Raw genomic sequence first — 16,817 nt, forward strand, 5'->3', positions numbered from 1 at the left:
ACCTGTGCTGTCGCAGCCGCGGTTCCTTCGACGAGGACGTCACCCGGACAGACTCGACGACAAGCAGGATTTCATTCATGAGTTCTCACCGCTGGCGAGGTACGTTCGTCGGCGAAGCGCGGACCAGTGACGTCATAGCGTCGCGGCGCCTGGCGTCAGACTGGCTCGGCGATGACATTACGCGGTGGTGTGTGTTGGAGTTACAATGGCGCAAGCGCGCCACTCGCACCGGAGGAGGATACTCGACTATCCACCCTCCCGGTCCCTCCGTCGCAGCAGTTCCTCCGATTCCGCCACCTTCGATCCTCCTCTCTCTCTCTCTCTCTCTCTCTCTCTTTCTCTGTCACTTCGTCATTTCTTCTCTGTCGAATGCTCGCGCTCTATTGCCGTCTCGGTCGATTGCGCTCTGCGTCGTATCCACCCTTGTCTTACCTTCCCCGATTTTCCGGCTTCCTCGCACGTCTTTTCTCCCTCTCTATCTCTGTCCTTCTTTTTGTGGAGATTCTTTGCGTCTCGATTCCTCGCGCGAGTACCGCGTTGTTTTCCTTTCTTTTTCTCTTTCTTGCTCAATTTTGCACTCGTTTCGTCTTTTGCGCCGTCTCTTTCGCGGATCCGTTTCTGCCACTTCATCCCTTTCTTTTCGTCCTCCCCTGCGCCGCGCGAGATGCCCTCATCTCTTCACTTCCATTTGACCATAATTCTCGTCTTACAAATATTGTTAGCATCCCCGTGTCTTCGGAGGAAACTTCGGCCCCGTCGCGCCCCGTAAAATTCCATTATGGAATTAACCCGAATACTCGCATTCGGAGGAGTTCGCGTTTTTATTATTATTTATCATTGTCTTTTATTGCCTGGCCGTAGCTCGCCCCCGTTTCTAACTTTATTGTGAACTGTAATAAGTATCACTTTGCGCTGTAGCTGCGGCGTGTCCACGCTTGGAATCTTTACTGTCATTGTCAATAATAAAGTAAGAAAAAAAAGAAATTTGTCAATGCCGCGCTAAAATATAATAATCGTTAACATCGTTACATCAGAAATGCAATAATATTGTTGTAAAATGAGAAAAGCAAGTGACAAACAAACAAGCGCAAGGTTGTATATTTGTAAAGCATTTTTGCGAAATTTTTCGCGAGTCCTTCGCAGTGATAAGATCAACCACACCGCCGTGCTATTAAGAAAAATATTCCGGCAAATTGAGAAAGGTTCCTGATGATTGTGCTGTTGCGGATTAATAGCTTTAGCTCTCAAGTAGAATTGAAAAGATAGAAAGCGGGGAACGAGTGTAAATACGTGCGCAGGGAAGTGAGACACGGCAGAAGCATTCCCCAGTGTTTTACCGTGATGAGATCAATCACTTAAAAACAAACGTTGGTTGCCGGAATTCGCAGCCCTCGTACGCGGGAAGAGTGATGCGGCCGCGCAACATTTTTCGATCGAGCGGAATCTAAGGGGATGAAGGAGGTACGCGGGCGTTCGGGCAGTATATTTCGCCCGTTGGCGCGGATTTTCGTTGCGCGTCGAAACCGCGAGCTCGCTCACCGAGAATTCGACAACGCGATGGATCTAAATCGGCGTGGATTTCGCCGGTGGATCCATGAATAAAAGAAGAGGCTCGCGTGACGCTGTTGATTCGTTGGTTCGATGACAAAACGATTTATTTCAGCTTCTACTTTATCCCTGTCGAATGCTGGGCGGAAAAAGTGATTACATTGCCGTGAACTGTAATGTGCTGCATGACTAGCTCGGCGAACAGTACGGCAAAATTGGAGCAGCCGAAAATCGGAGAAATTCGGGAAGAAATTCGGTACACAATACTCGATGCAGTCTCATGACTGTGTGGAGTCGATTATTTCCCTATTATGACGCTCCTTTTATTGTCAATTGCTTTTCCTCGCGATTGTAATTAATCTCCCAAGTCGACGGCTGTAAATTCTCCCTCGGAGCGATGTTCAATTATCTCTGCGAGATAGAGATCTCAATTGCGCTACGTCTCCTCCACGAAATCCAGTCCGATCGGTGCAGTTTTTCGCTGACGGTCGCGCGAATGCTATGGCGATTTGATTGAACCCTTGACCTCGTCCTTATCTGTCCGAACTGTAACTATCGTAAACTCGTAACTATCGTCGCGAGTAAGTAACAAAAGTGCTCAACGCGGCGTACATCGAACGGTGACGGACGGAACGGCGAATGAAAGTGGAGCACGTCAGCAGTCGTACGGCGGCATAAAAACGTCAATGATCGTCCGGCTGAGAGGAAAATGGAGCCGTGGTCAACAACAATGCCGACGACAATAACAGATACATCCACGCGGCGCGGGCGTAAAACGCGATTCGTCAAACTGTTTACAGCCGTCGCGGTCCCTCGGTGAATAATTGCAGCTTGCCATCCCGGCCGGTGATGGTCGCTTCGTTTTCCTCGCAGGACGATTCCTCAATTTCAGCCATGTAGCGCGGGTTCTTCGATTATACTTGGCAGAAAAACTACGTTGATAAAGCGAGTACGTCCACGGTAATTGACGCAGCAGTGGCGGAACGGCGACGAATGTCGCGCGAATTGGATCACGTTCCGCTGCAGCTCCCGATTCCCGCACCTTGCCCGTTCCGGCAGTGTCGAAGGCTTCCATTTTTTAAACGTGCTCCGCTGCTACCTGGCTGATGCATTTTTGATAGCTGCTTTGTTAAGAAGGCGAAATGTATCTCGCGGGAACCAGGTTCACATTGCGCTCCGCGAAATGAAAGTCATATCCATGACCATCCACCCGCCGGGTGAAACGCTGCCACTAATGAGAAAAGAAATAAGGCTGCTACCCAGAGCAACGTTGATTGAATTATTGATTATTCCTGACTTATTCTGAAATATTCACGGATGTGTTTCCACGTGCGCGTTTTTAATTTTTCCTGAAAAGCTTCAGAAAAGGATGTAATTATGTGTTTTGTTGAAATATTAATTTAATGAACGCCCCTCGAATGTATAATTATTTATTCTGACCATGTAAACTAACGTGAGAGTTTCAAATAGTTATGTATACTTTTTTTATACTATTGGTGCATATTAATGACCCACTAATTTTTACGGCATAATTATAATGTTCGATTAGTAATTATTATTTGCTGCGTATTTATTCGAATTTATTTTTCTTTCGCGCGATACTCCGTTCTCAGATTTCAATCGCCAAAGTACACTTGAGAATTTTTCTCTAAACCTCATCTTGGATTTATTTTCGATTTTTTGCGAAGAGCAACAAGAAGTTCAAAGTTGCGATAGTGCTGCAGGATTTTTAGCGTTACAGGTTGACGAGAAAAATCTCGGTGGTATTCTGGTAAAGTCTTGCACAGTCGCACGAGAATTGCAGTAAGAGCTGCTCGATTCGCCGAAGAAATAAATCGCGGGGAAACGTGACTCCCGTTTCTTGGAGGGATATATGATTCTATTTGCGGGGGTGACCGAGGCGGGCGACGATATGAGAGCGTGACGGAGGCTGGGAGAAGGGGGGTGTTTCGAGCGAAAAATTGAATTCGCGCTGAAACGCACCTGGAAACCGTCGGAATTGCGGCAGCGCCATATCTATTTTGAATATGTGCCACGATGCATCGCTCGAATTTATATACTTGTTTTGCGCTCTTCGCTTCCCCGTTTTTTTCCGTTTTATTCTCGTGTCCCGCGAGATGAAGCTCTTAAAACCGTGAGCGAAATCGCAGTTGCCGAGAACATCTCTGTAACAAGTAAAGTTATTATGAAAGTGCGCGAAAGTTCACGCGCGCACGCGGAAATCGGATTAATTTGTTGCTTTAATATATTTAACCACGCTAAAAAAAAAGGAAACTTTCATCCCTTGATCAGTGCTGGCAGCCTCAGTGGCGCTTTAGCGTCCGCGTGATTCGCTCGCTCATTTTTCCAGGTCGCATTTATTTTTGCAGGTTGCGGTGCCGGAAGATCCATACGTCCACCTCGGCGATTTGCCTCGGCGACAGCCACGTTAATTGCGAGGCAAATTGCTACCAGCAAAACTCACCTGATTATTCTCGTTGGAACCCTGCCGTGAGCGGTCAAATCCGAGGCTGGACGAGAATTACGCAGTCAACGGCAGTCCCTTACGGCCCTTTTGTTCGACTGTGTTTGCAGGTCTCCGCGCTCGAAGCCGAGGGCAAACGGCACAGTGTTCGACCGTTCCTTTCAAACACCCTCGAGGGTGAGTGACTCGAATTTCGAAAGCTCCACCGTCAGCTCGCAAATGCGGCTCTGCGTGTCGCGACTAATTCACTTATTCGCATTAAATCCCGCGGTTTCCCCTCAATACTCGCGGCGAGATGAAAGGTGTTCCGTGTACCGCGTATTTCACGAATATTTGCGGAACGCGGGCTTACAGTCCGGCCGGTGTGTTCTCCGTGTTTCCGCTTGGCGGAAATCATGAATTCCCTTTACCTACCTTAATCCCCGGCGTCTTCGTTAACCGATTGATTGACGACCGCTTTGTTGACGCAATCTAGATGTACAACGTACGGTGCTCAATATGCAGGCTCGAGGCATGCATCTCATTTACATCTCGCGGTGAGTTAGGGTAATTGCGAGTTAGCATATTCCTTCTCGACGCGTCAGTGGCAATTAGAATGGGGACCGGACGAGAGAGAGACAGGTACCCCAATAATGTCAGGCACTGATTTATCGGGCCGTTTCCGGTCGCTTGTCTCTATCTGCCAGGGCGCACTCCCTTCTTTATTAGGGCAACGTGCGAGGAGCGCAGAGCGCGTGTGAGCGGACAGCTTCGTTAGAGGCTCGACCGACCGGAAGAGTCGTTAACTACGGGCAGCGAAGTACACGCGAACGGTTTGCATGACCGCCAATTTCGCACGTGCCCTGCGCTCCGCTTCGATGTACAAGCGGTCTGCTCGGGTGGCCTGCGTGTGGAAGTACCATTTACACCCTAATAAATTTCGAACAATAATTATCGAACGCGCTACCTCGTGTTGCATCGCTGCGTGTTGCGTCACGGGGCTCAATCGAAACGTACGCGCCCGCGCGCGAATAATACGCGAAACATCGCATTGTTTTACATTTATTTCTGGCATTCCGAATATTTCCATTGATTGCGCTTATGCCTTTTATTATTATTCGGTGAACCATTTGTAACTTGATTGTCGTGAATTTATCCGTGAAACTTTCGCGCCGCGCAATTTTCAGTTAATTCATTCATCGCAGGTAATGTAATATCAGATAAAACTCGTATGTGATATTACAACAAATGTATATACCTATATGTCGAATATATGTCTGAAATCTGAGACTTCGAGAAGAAGGAATTTGCGATTGAAGCGTTTGTATTAAAATGTCTATATCTAATTACAAAGTCTAACGAGGACGCGAATAATTAATTATATTCAAATAACGAATATCGATGAGCTTCCATTTGAATGGCGCGCTTAAAATTACCCACGATATAATTATGGGTAGGAAAACATTTATGAAATTTATTTAAACGCGTCGGTGAAATTCCGCTTTAATGAGCTGCGAATCTGCAAATTAAGCGCCAACTGTTTCACCCTTGTAGCCGTTTAACATTCTTATCGCAAAGAAAGCTTGCATCTTGCAGTTTGCATATAAAAGAAAGTAAGTATAATACTAATAATTAATAAACACGACAAACCAGCCTCGGAATGTACCCTCGATTGACGTCTCCTTTGAATGAGCGAGTCGCTTTTCAGGCATAAATTAATTCACCGATGGAGGAGCCGCACGACTTCGTAGCCACCGAAAGCGTAGCCGAAGGGCAGACAGAGCACTCGTTTACCCCGTGGTGCCTTCGGCGAACCAAGCCACCCTGTATCGACCCAGCGACGCCCACTCAAAGAGCGACCCCCACCATGAGTGACCCCATCCAACGGCGACCGGTACCATTTCGCCCAAAAATTCCAGAACACGGTACACTGCGTTGCGAGCGGGTCAAGTCGCCAAATTACTTTTTACATGCAGCATTCACGAGATTTCCCGTATGTGTCGTATCAATGATATACGTCGCTGATAAATCCGTGCAAATCCGCTGCTGACGAGTTGACTTTTTAGGCCCGCGAAAGTCAGATCTTGGTGGGCCGAGTCGCGATACCGCGATACATCTAACTGATCATCGTCGGGAAAAAAGGTCAGGTGATGTATACGTTTTTGAATTCTGCGTCGTGCGATTCGCGCAACCGCAACAAAAAACGTGCCGGTAAAAACGTAATTTATAAGACAACTTTGAATCGGACGGGGCTGCGTACGAAACAGGAGCGGGACCGGCCGGGTCTTTTTCCCCGGGATAACGTCGTAAATCATCCGGCGAAATTTATCATGTCAGTTGTACATCAGCCCGCCTATAACTCCGTGTAAAAAAATACGAGGGGCATTAGTGAGAGAGCCGGCTCCATCGAAGCTACCGGTCGTATTCCCAGTTTATCGTGCGGACTATTGCTTCCGGAACGATTTTATTCTCTCCAGACACATTGGGGGTGAATATCTCCCGCCAGGAGAACGGCTGATATGAAATTACACGAGTGCGGGGTGGTTTCCTCGGTAAATATCCCGATGCCTACGTGCACGCTACATCTCTCGAAATTTTATTATAACATGCAGTATACTCACTGCTGTAATACGCTTCTTTCTCTTTCTCTCTGCCATCGTGGTACGTCTCTCTCGTCGACAAGGGAATGCTACGTTCGGTTAAATTATCCTCCCCGGACGATGACAGATCCATTTCGTCAGCTCCATGTGTGCGTGCAGTACACAACGATGTTTCGCTCGTCGCGACATATTTACAACGACATTTACAGTGGCCGAAACAAAACTCCGTGCACGTGTCCAAATTATTTCCAAATAGCGCTGTATCCATCGAGACGATAGAGGAGTCTGGTTACCGCCTCCACTTAGCTCGGTGTTCACCGCGAAAATCCCACCGATTCCTCTTTCCGTGAACGCGAGAGATTCCTCCCCATAATCCGTGAACGGAACGAGCACCACCCCTCGGCGATTCTCCTCGCCACTATCGCTGATCGTCGCGATTAATCAGTGCTTTGTATCGTAAGAACGCGCGCGCGTTATCCCCGCATCGCTTCGCACGCGAAAGAGCATTGCGAACCAAAGGGTGTTTTTTCTACACACTTGAACAGCTGTGTTACTCACGCATACACGTGTATGTGGGTGATTTTCCGTCTAGCTTCGTCACTCGTATATAAATAACAATTTTCACAATTGAAGTAGGAATAATTTTATCTGTTTATATAGAGACGTTGAGTAAAAATAAAATAAAACGCCATTTGTGCGGTACGTATTAATGTAAGAAAGCAAGTTAACATTATCACGAGCTCACGCTCGAAATTATCCAGACGGTCTAAGTATTAAAACGTGTTCTTGCATTATTAACTGTTTTACATTTAAAATGCCACAAAGAAACGTGCTATCTTCAAGTTACATAAATGGAATGTATTACATAACACACTTAGGTTTGCAATGAGAAAGAGCACGCAAGCGAGAAGAAGAGGTGATCGATCCGCGCGGTAAATATCAAAATTTCATGCGGACCGACGTATGTACGTGCGACGCAAAAATCGATCGCAGGAACGATCAGACGCGGCCTGTTTGCGCGAATTCTTACGCGAGGCCGGATACACCACCGAGCATGTTATGTACTTCGTCATGTACTCGTCATCTGGCCCGACAGCAAATCGCTGCTATCGCGTTCGACGTGACGAGCATTTGCTGAAGCACCTATAGCAAGTATTTATTTTCACAGGCTGTTGCAAAACGGTGAATTATGAAGCCGAGAGAACGCGAGGAATCCGCGCGCGGATGCTGATCTAATGATCTAATCCGATGGAAGTTCCTGCAATTCGTTCCTTTGGAGGTGGCAGGTGAGAGTAGTAGATTAAAAAAGGAAGGGAGCAACAGCTTTTACGTACAGTCGATACCTCCCAATCCCTCTGAATAAAGTACACATACTTGGAACTTTTATGCGGCATTGTCTCGTTCGCATAACGCGAATGTTTATGGGGCAGAATATGAAAATAGGATGGATGTTTCTCTGAATTTATTTCTTCGTTCACGCGCATCGGGAAGTTCCAGGGCGTTCCAGGCGTACGTCGCATCCGGCGAAGGAGGAGCTCGGCATCGCGAAACGCTCCTGCTCTACGGATTTACGTATGCAAATAAAGCGAAATAATATTACCATCGAACTAAGAACGCGGACGGACCGTTGCGGCGAATTTAATTATCGATTCCCCGAGAGAGGGAATACTATTCTAGAGTGCAGCGTCTATTTCGGAAACGCGATGCGACCAAGAGGTAGCAGTTTATTTCTGCGAGTTCGATGGAATATTATTATCGCAACAATGGCAGTTAGCATCCCTTTATTAGGATCTTTAAAAGTCGAACGATACGCACAAGGTTCTCTCGTATCGCGATGTACTCGCGTTCTATCTTTTCCACGCGCGGAAATGCGCTGTTGCTTAAAATTCAGTTCGCGTTCGATTCCGGTACCGACGCATGCAAATCCCTTAGATCTAATCGAACAATACGTTAATGCGTCCACGGCGAAGATACATCGTGGTACAAAAGAATAATGCCGGTAACTCCGAGTGAGAGACGCGCGATTCTCACCATCACTTAGCAACATTTATTTATGTAACATTCTCGCAAAATTTTTTAGTGGTCCACCGTGCGTCGCAAACGATCCTTTGACATCGTTCGTTAATATAATTGTCTAATTGTTGCAACTTTCATGCGAGGGATTTGGCACCTCTCGCGCGTCACTCTTCGTTTCCGGCGATTCCAAATTAAGGCGTCAAATTAATGTTCCGTTCAGCTGGAGCTCGCGAGTCTCGCGTGTTCTCGCGAAAAATGTCCTCGTGTGATCAGGTACTTGACACGTCTTGACTCTTCTTCACGTCCCATCTTCTTCTCTCGCTTCTTCGCTCGCCGTTCCTCGGATGTGCTCTCTCCTTTAATTTCCAGTAGTGGCAGCGATCGCACTCGCGACTCAATGCACAAGTCTTGTCGCCACGTCTCCCGCGAATTCTGATAAATTTCCCGCGTCACAATGCCACGGACGCATCGCTGCGACTCTCACCGCGGCATTTCTTTTCCATTCGCGTTTTCCCCTATCGCCTGCGTTTCTCTTCCCTTGTCTTTCTCTCTTCTTCTCTCTTTTTCTGCCCTCATTCCCGCATCTGTATGGACTCGATCGACGATGCAGTCTGCGAGAAACTTTTCCAGCTTGTACTTTGCAGCGCGAGACGGTCTCATGAGATTTACAACGACGACTTTTTATGGAATCCCTCGCCTTTTTATGTACTTTTTTCGTTGTTGCGCGAGGCCTCGTTAAATGTCGTAGTGCTCACGATTGTTTCTACGCGATCGTTGAACGAACGAAAAAGAGAGGGAAAGAGAGAAATTCTTAGATATCAGTTATTTAATCGGGTCGGGTCGGGTCGATTTGATCTCGGAAATAGCCAGAGGTACGAATTTAGCAGCGGCAGCAACCGCGTAGACGTGCCCGGCTTTAGCCGTTAGTACGCAAGAATGTTCCGCGGATGCGGCTGTTACGCTAGTCTGCAACTATTCCAGAGTTTGCCCGGGTATACGGAATATACATAGCTGGAATATTCCACAGCATCGACTCATCATAAGAATCGGAAGATTCGCAGCAAGCATCGATGGTGAGAAATCGATGGCGCGACGCAATGTAACGCAATGTTTCGCAAACGCGACTATTTTATTGTATCATTTATCATTCGAGCGAATGCCGCTTCAAATTGCCATGAGACATCTCTGCAGACCGTCTACGCAACTCACTATCAAGCCTGCTGTACACGCAAGCGAAATCGCACGACCGATAAATCTTCATTTCGTCTGGATTTTTTTTTACAGAGTTTTTACTCTCGCAACTCAATTGTCCTCCCTGACGATTCACAGTTTTACGGCACGCTGCTCCCGCATCGGATCCGGGTCGTTTTTATTCCGCCGGTCAGCGACCGACCAAACGCTTGACGCCAGAATCGATGACGAAGAATCCGTGTTAAACGCTGGCACGAGCCAGATGTCCGGGGGTTGCGACCGTGGTAGTAGGGGGTGTGGTGGTCGTCGTTGTCGTTGGTCTTGGTATCGGCGAACGCTTCATAGGCAGACTTCGACCACCCTGCTTGTTCTTGACCCATGGCCACTGCAAGGTACGTATCAGGGTGTTCCGGAAGTCCTCGGAGAAGAGGCAATAAATGTAAAACGTGATCGAGTAATTGATCACTTCCAGCAGATTGGCCAATGCGCGGAACACCTGCAATCGTACGCGGCCGAATTAATGGACGGATTCATAATTGATGAAGTTGAGAATTGGGTATGAGGTGCTGGGCTAGAATAATTGAATTGGGAATTCCGGGCGTCAGACAGACGACGACGTAAATCCTGATTAAGAATTCTTTCCAGGTGATAAAATAACGTGGATAAAAACAAGTTGGAAGAGTTAACAGCAACACGGAGTATTACCGCTTTAAAGTGAATTTTAATTTGGAATTCAATTTTAGCATCAATTCTATGAAATTTCTAAATAAAATCTTAGAGATAGAGTTGGATATTAGTGCGTTTGAAAATATAGGAAATAACGTATAATTAAAATTTTAATATAAATTTCGTTACCTGATAAGGGTAATTGTTGAGATTGCTCTCGCTGAGAGTAACGTTTAATATAACCATAGGACTAACGCAGATTAGGAACAGGATGCTGGTGCTACTCAGCAACAGGATGAGCCTTCGTTCTTCGGCGAAAGTTCTGGGATCCTCGTCGTTGCTGACGGTCCTCGATAAGGTCATTCTCCGACGTCGCTCACAAGATCTCCTATACACGATCATTATTCTCAGGTTGAACCCGGCGAGGAGGATCGTCGGTGCCACTTTGAAAACCATCTCCAGTACCACCTTGTATACCTGAAATACGTTTTCGTGTTACCTACATGAGACGAGTTATCAGATTATAACGCTTAAAGCTAAAGACGGTAATTACCGTTTCAAGATTGTAAAAAGAATTTAATCTAATGTTTCGAGTGCTACAGAAATGCTGGCCTTAATTTAAAATGTCAGCGTTCTTTTATGACGGATTTTAATCAATTCAGAGTTAATGAAATATTTTGCGTAATTAGCATTGATAATACACCGCTAGGTGCAATTAATGCGGAATTGATCGCGTGAATTGATAATGTCATATTGTCAGTTCTGAAACGTGTTCTCTCAAAATAATTTTTATGAAGAGAGAGAGGGGGGGAGGGGGGAGCGAGGGAAGGAGGACAGCGTCCATGCAAACAAAGAGCACAAATTACCTGATAGTACCACGAGTTGAGAAACGACTGATTTTCCCTCTTCTGGTAGATTAGGGGTCCGCCGGGCGCTAGCAAGCAGGTCGTAATTTCACCTCGAAATACGCTCGGCAGATAAACGAGAAATGTAACCAGTGGGATGAGCACCACTGTTAGGTGAGGCGGTCCGCAGAGTGGTCGCGTGTGTTGTCCGGGATGACAGACGCTTACGTAACGCTCCACTGTCAATGCCAGAAGCATCATTACTCCAACCCCTATGCATACAATTAACCCCTATATCTCTCTCTCGAATACGGTGCTGTGCGGAGTCGCCCTTAAAAGCCCTCTCCATCGCGCAGATACACGTGCGCACGCAAACTGCGAGCCGAGAAATTTCCGCGACTCGTTTCGGTATCATTTCGCGCGAAACGATTGTAATTCGCGCCCCATTTCCCTCTCTGCACGTGACTTTTCCGACTACATCAGAATCAACTTCTGATCGTTATCATCACTGTAACTTGCAAGACCCGCTGCGATACGGGAAGCCGAAAGTTCCTTGCCGCGAACAAAGTTCCGACGAGCGAACTTCCATGTATTTCTTCTGTGCGCAATGCGGCGAATGGATAACGCTGATAGATTCATCTCCCTGCGGCAGGAATTGTATCTGCTGTTTTCGCGGAAATGATGTTAACGGGTTTTCAACGAAACGCGAGAGGGAAGAAAAAGAGCTGGAATTTTCGGACAAATAAAATTTCCAGCAGCGCGGAACGGGTGGAATCGCGGCGCCTGTCTCGCGTAATTTTCGACGAGCGAGCGGTAATTATAACAACGAAGCGTTTTGCCATTTACCGAGACAGCCGTTCCCGAGGAAGAGCTCGAGGTGAGCGTGGTAGAAGGCCTGCGGCCAGCTGCTCCATCCTCCGGTCTCCTTGTGGATGAGAACTCTCAGCGCGAAGGGGATGCAGAACAGGATCGCAAGGAGTGCCGCCGCGGAATAACCTGCAAAAAGACGAGCGGTGCCTAAGCGGGGGTTAAGAAGGATCGCCAAACGGGGTAGAAACGAGGGCGCGGGCCAAGAGGGTCGGCCGAGAGTTAACTTGACTTCATAAACCCGGATCAACGGGCGAACCTGGCACAGGATTCATTTAATCATTCTCACTTCTTCTGAATATTTTGGAAAATGTTTCATTTTGCCTTGGCGGATTCCACGCGTGAAATAATAAGATAATAAAAGTAGAATTAAATCGTCCTGCGAAATCTCCGAGTATTCTTGAGCGTTCCGCTTTTTATTCGTTGCTCGCGCCGATGTAAAGCCGCCGCGTAAAATGGTACCACTTCTTTTACGATCCTTAAAACAGCCCGGCCATTCCGCTTAATTGTTAATTAACCGCTAACACCGCTAACATGCAGTATTTGTTTTGTTCCACGTCTCAATTTTGTCGATCGACACTTCGCGCGACGCCAGACAATCGAGAAACTGGATACGCCCTTTTTGCCAATTTCCATTTCGGTTTGCTGTTTTCGCATGGTTCCGTTGCACCGCTCGCGTCTCGTGTTACGGGCTTTTACCGTCCATTGACACCAATTAACGCCCGTATTTACCGTTCCGTACGGTGAAATTGCCTGAGCGCAATTAGATGTCGGACTCCTGATCCTGCATCGTAGTACCATCGCAAATTGCTCGCTACGGAGAATTGCTTACGTGCTCCGAATGCGAATGCAGCAAGGAACTGACAGCAGCTCTTTCTACCATAATCAGAAAAATTTTTTGTTTAAAGGAGAACGATCTTCTTCTGCTTTATTCAGACTTAACAGTATATCGTAGAAAATTATTTAGACAAAACTGTACAAAATTATGCATTATTTGATTGTTACGTAATAAAATTATTAAAAGATTATAAAATAGTATGTATAGGCGTACAGCTATTATTCATACTGAGGATATGAGCCAGTAGGCTGTTTGCGGTTTATCTTCAACCAATGTATGATGAACTAACCAGGACAGTCTTCTTATCAACAACCGCTTCATCATACCGACCTTACGTTATAAGCTTTCAGCTGCCGATAAGCTCGGAGGAGCTTGCTGGTAACTACCTTTTCCTTGGTCGACGACGGTCGAGCGAAGAACGAGGGTGGTTCCAACCCCTCGTCAGTCGATACCAACCCCCTTACCAACTGATCTGGCGCGCTCTGCAACTCTACCTCGTAGAGTCCCCGTTTAAGCGCTTCGCGTCCAGAGCGACAGTTACTTTAATTGCATGGGAAAAGTTCCTTCTCTCCCTCTCACCCCCGGTTTTTTCCCCGAAGTTTATTAAGGCGCCGCGATACACGCTCGCCCGAGTATGAAAGTCGCGCAAGAAGCCGGAAATTGGCTAATGTCGCGCGCGAATAAAAGTCGAGTTTTCCACCCGACTACGCGAACGCATCGCGGGAGCTCGTAAAACTTTTACGCCGGAGCTCCCGCATTGAGGCAAAATTGCGTCTTGCCATTTAAATTACGATTTCTTGCCGCCTGTCGTCCGTCAGCGGAACAGCCGCGAAGGAGAACCGACTAGGTTCTATCAGGTTCCCTCGCCCTTCGCGAGATCGACGTGCGGCTTCTTGTCAAGGGATATCTCGTCCCATCTCGCCAGCTGCTTCGTCATTTTCCCGAAATTAACCCCTTGATATGTCACTCCCCGAATTAAACCCCCTGCCGGGGTTTATAAACTGACACAGATGCAGGATCCGCTACGCTCCGTTTCGGCTCAAGCCGGAGACACGCACAATGAATGCCCCAGCAAAATTATGTAATTTACATGATATTACGATCTCGTTTTAGTAACTCTAGGTAAGTGACATTTATTTAAGGAAACAGGTAATAGACGGAGATCGTGCAAACTGTGATTTCTCATCTCGGCGGAGCGTAATTACCGATCGCAATAATAGGATCGTGAGTTGGAGGCATCAGGTTTACGCAATGATTATCTCACGGTTCGAACTCCGCAGATGTCGATGTAGTTTTTCGTCACGCGGACGTAATACCCGATACCATCATTACTTTCGACTTATCCCTCGTTACGCGCGAATGCGCGCGACTCGCGTTCTGCAACTCTACCCCAATCGGCTTAACGAGCCTTTACTTTAATGAACGTGTGAATGTCTCTTAAATCGCGTAAAACACCGTAATCCGGCATCAAAAGTGCTCGTCGCGCCTCAATTACCGGAAACCGCCGCGGCTGATCTGCGCTCTCCATTTTTCTGGAAGGCGACGACGAGCGGACGAGGTGGGCGTCGAGCTCGTTAATGCACGCGGACAGAACGACGGAAATTAATGTGTCAGTGACCCGTTTTCGGGTCACGCTTCGTTTACCAAACCCTATCACGTTGATTGGCCGATTCTCCGTTTTCTTCTTCTACCACTCGTCGGCCGTCCACCTGCTGATAGAATGCGGGGGTGGACGGTGGAACCCATAAAATTCTGGATTGGAAAAGCCGATAGGAATAAATCCTATAAGACGTACGTCCGGCGCGTGGACACTTCTTGCGTGTGGCACGTAAGGTCGAGGGACTCTTACGCCCCTTCGGGGGGGAGAGCGTCACGAAATGTAGGCGAAACGTGCCGATTTTATCTCTTATCTCGAAAGCTGCGTGTCGAGTCGCCGCGCCGATGCGCGACGGATAAAGCCTTCCTATCTTGTTTCGTCTTCTGCGATGTAAGTGAGGAACTCGCATCTAGCGGATGTGTCAGTAACGCGCACACACGCGCGAATTTTTATCTGTAATTTTTTATGAGCCGCTTATACGAGTATGCTTCGTAGAAATTTATTTATTCGTTAATCAAGTCACTGAAAAGAATATTTTAAACAATTTAAATTTAACATGGGGAATTAGATATTGTAGTAGTAAAAATAAATAATTATTAAAATAGTTCTGGGCGCGACTGACAAAGGGAACATTAATGGCCAAATATTCTTATACCACCGTTGTTCAAATTATGGATTAGGATTATTGCGACTCGTCGCTGCTGCGTCACGCACTATCAGGTACTGCATCATCGTCATACCTGAAGTTAATATTTACTGCATCTTCCGGTCGCGCGCGTCTGTGCAGATGCTATGTGTGCCTGTACGTCGACAAATACGGGAATAGTGAAGAAAAATGTCGCGATGTCTCGCCGGAGACGGGCGACGTTTTACAAATCGCGTCCTCCCGGCATGTTTAATTTATCGAAATCCCGAGGGAGAAGCCAGCTGCTGCAGCGGCCATTTGTCACGAGGTTCCGCGCTGCGAAACTACACCGCGATGACGTCGCGTACCTGAACGGCTGCTTAACTCCACATAGAAGCGGCTGTTTCACCGTACACCGTTAATCTGTCGTTTATCACGCCGGAAAGCCGCGACGCACGCGTGCGCCAGTGATATCCGGCGAACGGTCACACTCGGCGAATTTTGGAAGTGAGGTAGCCGCCCGTTGCCGATGCGATCTCCGTCGAGGTCACCGTCGAGCGCGGAATATCAATGCTCCTTCCGATCAAAACGGTATCGGGGAAAAAACAGACGAACGACAACGACCTGATGTGAATCCAGATTCCGTCCGGCAGAGGCTAAAGCTGAGGCTAAACCCGAGGCGGAATCTATGCTGAATGAAACGCGAGACAAAATTGCAATTGCCTCGCAGATCTGCTTCGCATCAAAAAGCGAATCGCTCGAGAGAATGAAGATATTCGGTCTCACGGAGTGGCACGTGACATTTTTGCACGTGTGAGAAGAAAATATTACGCTTAATTCGCTCGCGAGTAGCAGCGTAGCGCAAACCAGACGTTGAATTTGGCGAAGTGTTCTTTCCTTATAGTCTGGCAGACTCGCCGCGTTTCCGTGTCGATGCCTCGTACCACCTGTTGAAAAACGTACATAATACGGAGTTCCCATTACTCTCGCAGCCGCTCGATGGGTCCTCCTCGTGTCTCTCCCCATCGAGTGCATTCGCAGCACCGCTCATTCTCGAATTAACAAACGTCTGAGTAAATATCTCTAAACGATAGTTATTACCGGCCGCCTCGAGATCTCCGTTCGAGTCTCGGAATTAAATCTGCAGCGTAAGAGCCTAATAACTATGTTTTGTCGAAAGTGAGACCGGATTGTGTTAGCCGGCAACTTCTACCGTCGAACAGTGGGTGGAATTTGCGGCATTCCGCCATGCTCGCCGTAAAATTTACTAACGGAATAGTTTGGGTAAGGAAGATCCGTCGAAGGGTGGGAAACGGGAAAGGGATCGACGTTGTGAAACCGGGCCGCTGACCCGGTCGTTGGAAACTCATAACGAGTAGAAATGGTAGTGGAGAAACGAGGGTGAGTGCCGCAATATTGCACACCCAGTAATAAACCATTCCGCGGTAATATCGTAGCGCAAGGACAACGAAAAAAGGGAGCACCCACCCCGCGCTTGCCTCCCACGAGACATCATCCGGACGATTCGCGCGGAAATTCGCGTCGGGATTCCTGGGGATTCGCCGTCGTCTTTGACCGCCA

The 16,817-nt window shown here is 47.5% G+C and overlaps 2 protein-coding genes across 3 annotated transcripts in view; both read right to left on the minus strand.

The window, feature by feature from the left end:
- The window catches only part of LOC105275829 (frequenin-1), a 44,732-nt gene extending 44,561 nt beyond the window's left edge, over positions 1-171 (minus strand). Inside the window, exon 1 of one of the 2 annotated variants that reach the window (XM_011332966.3) lies at positions 3-171. The gene's annotated coding sequence lies outside the window, so the exon portion shown is untranslated. The remainder of the gene's footprint in view (positions 1-2) is intronic. The other variant, XM_011332967.3, reaches the window with a different exon arrangement.
- Positions 172-8,037: 7,866 nt separating this feature from the next.
- Positions 8,038-16,817, minus strand: part of LOC105275828 (probable G-protein coupled receptor B0563.6) — a 41,002-nt gene continuing 32,222 nt past the window's right edge. Inside the window, exons 3-6 of the mRNA XM_011332964.3 lie at positions 12,156-12,305; positions 11,331-11,581; positions 10,654-10,941; positions 8,038-10,294 (exon numbers count right to left, since the gene is read on the minus strand). Coding sequence (XP_011331266.1) covers positions 10,040-10,294; positions 10,654-10,941; positions 11,331-11,581; positions 12,156-12,305 — 944 coding nt within the window. The 3' untranslated portion in view covers positions 8,038-10,039. The remainder of the gene's footprint in view (positions 10,295-10,653; positions 10,942-11,330; positions 11,582-12,155; positions 12,306-16,817) is intronic.

The sequence above is a fragment of the Ooceraea biroi genome, chromosome 11, assembly GCF_003672135.1.
Source record: "Ooceraea biroi isolate clonal line C1 chromosome 11, Obir_v5.4, whole genome shotgun sequence".
NCBI lineage: Eukaryota > Metazoa > Arthropoda > Insecta > Hymenoptera > Formicidae > Ooceraea > Ooceraea biroi.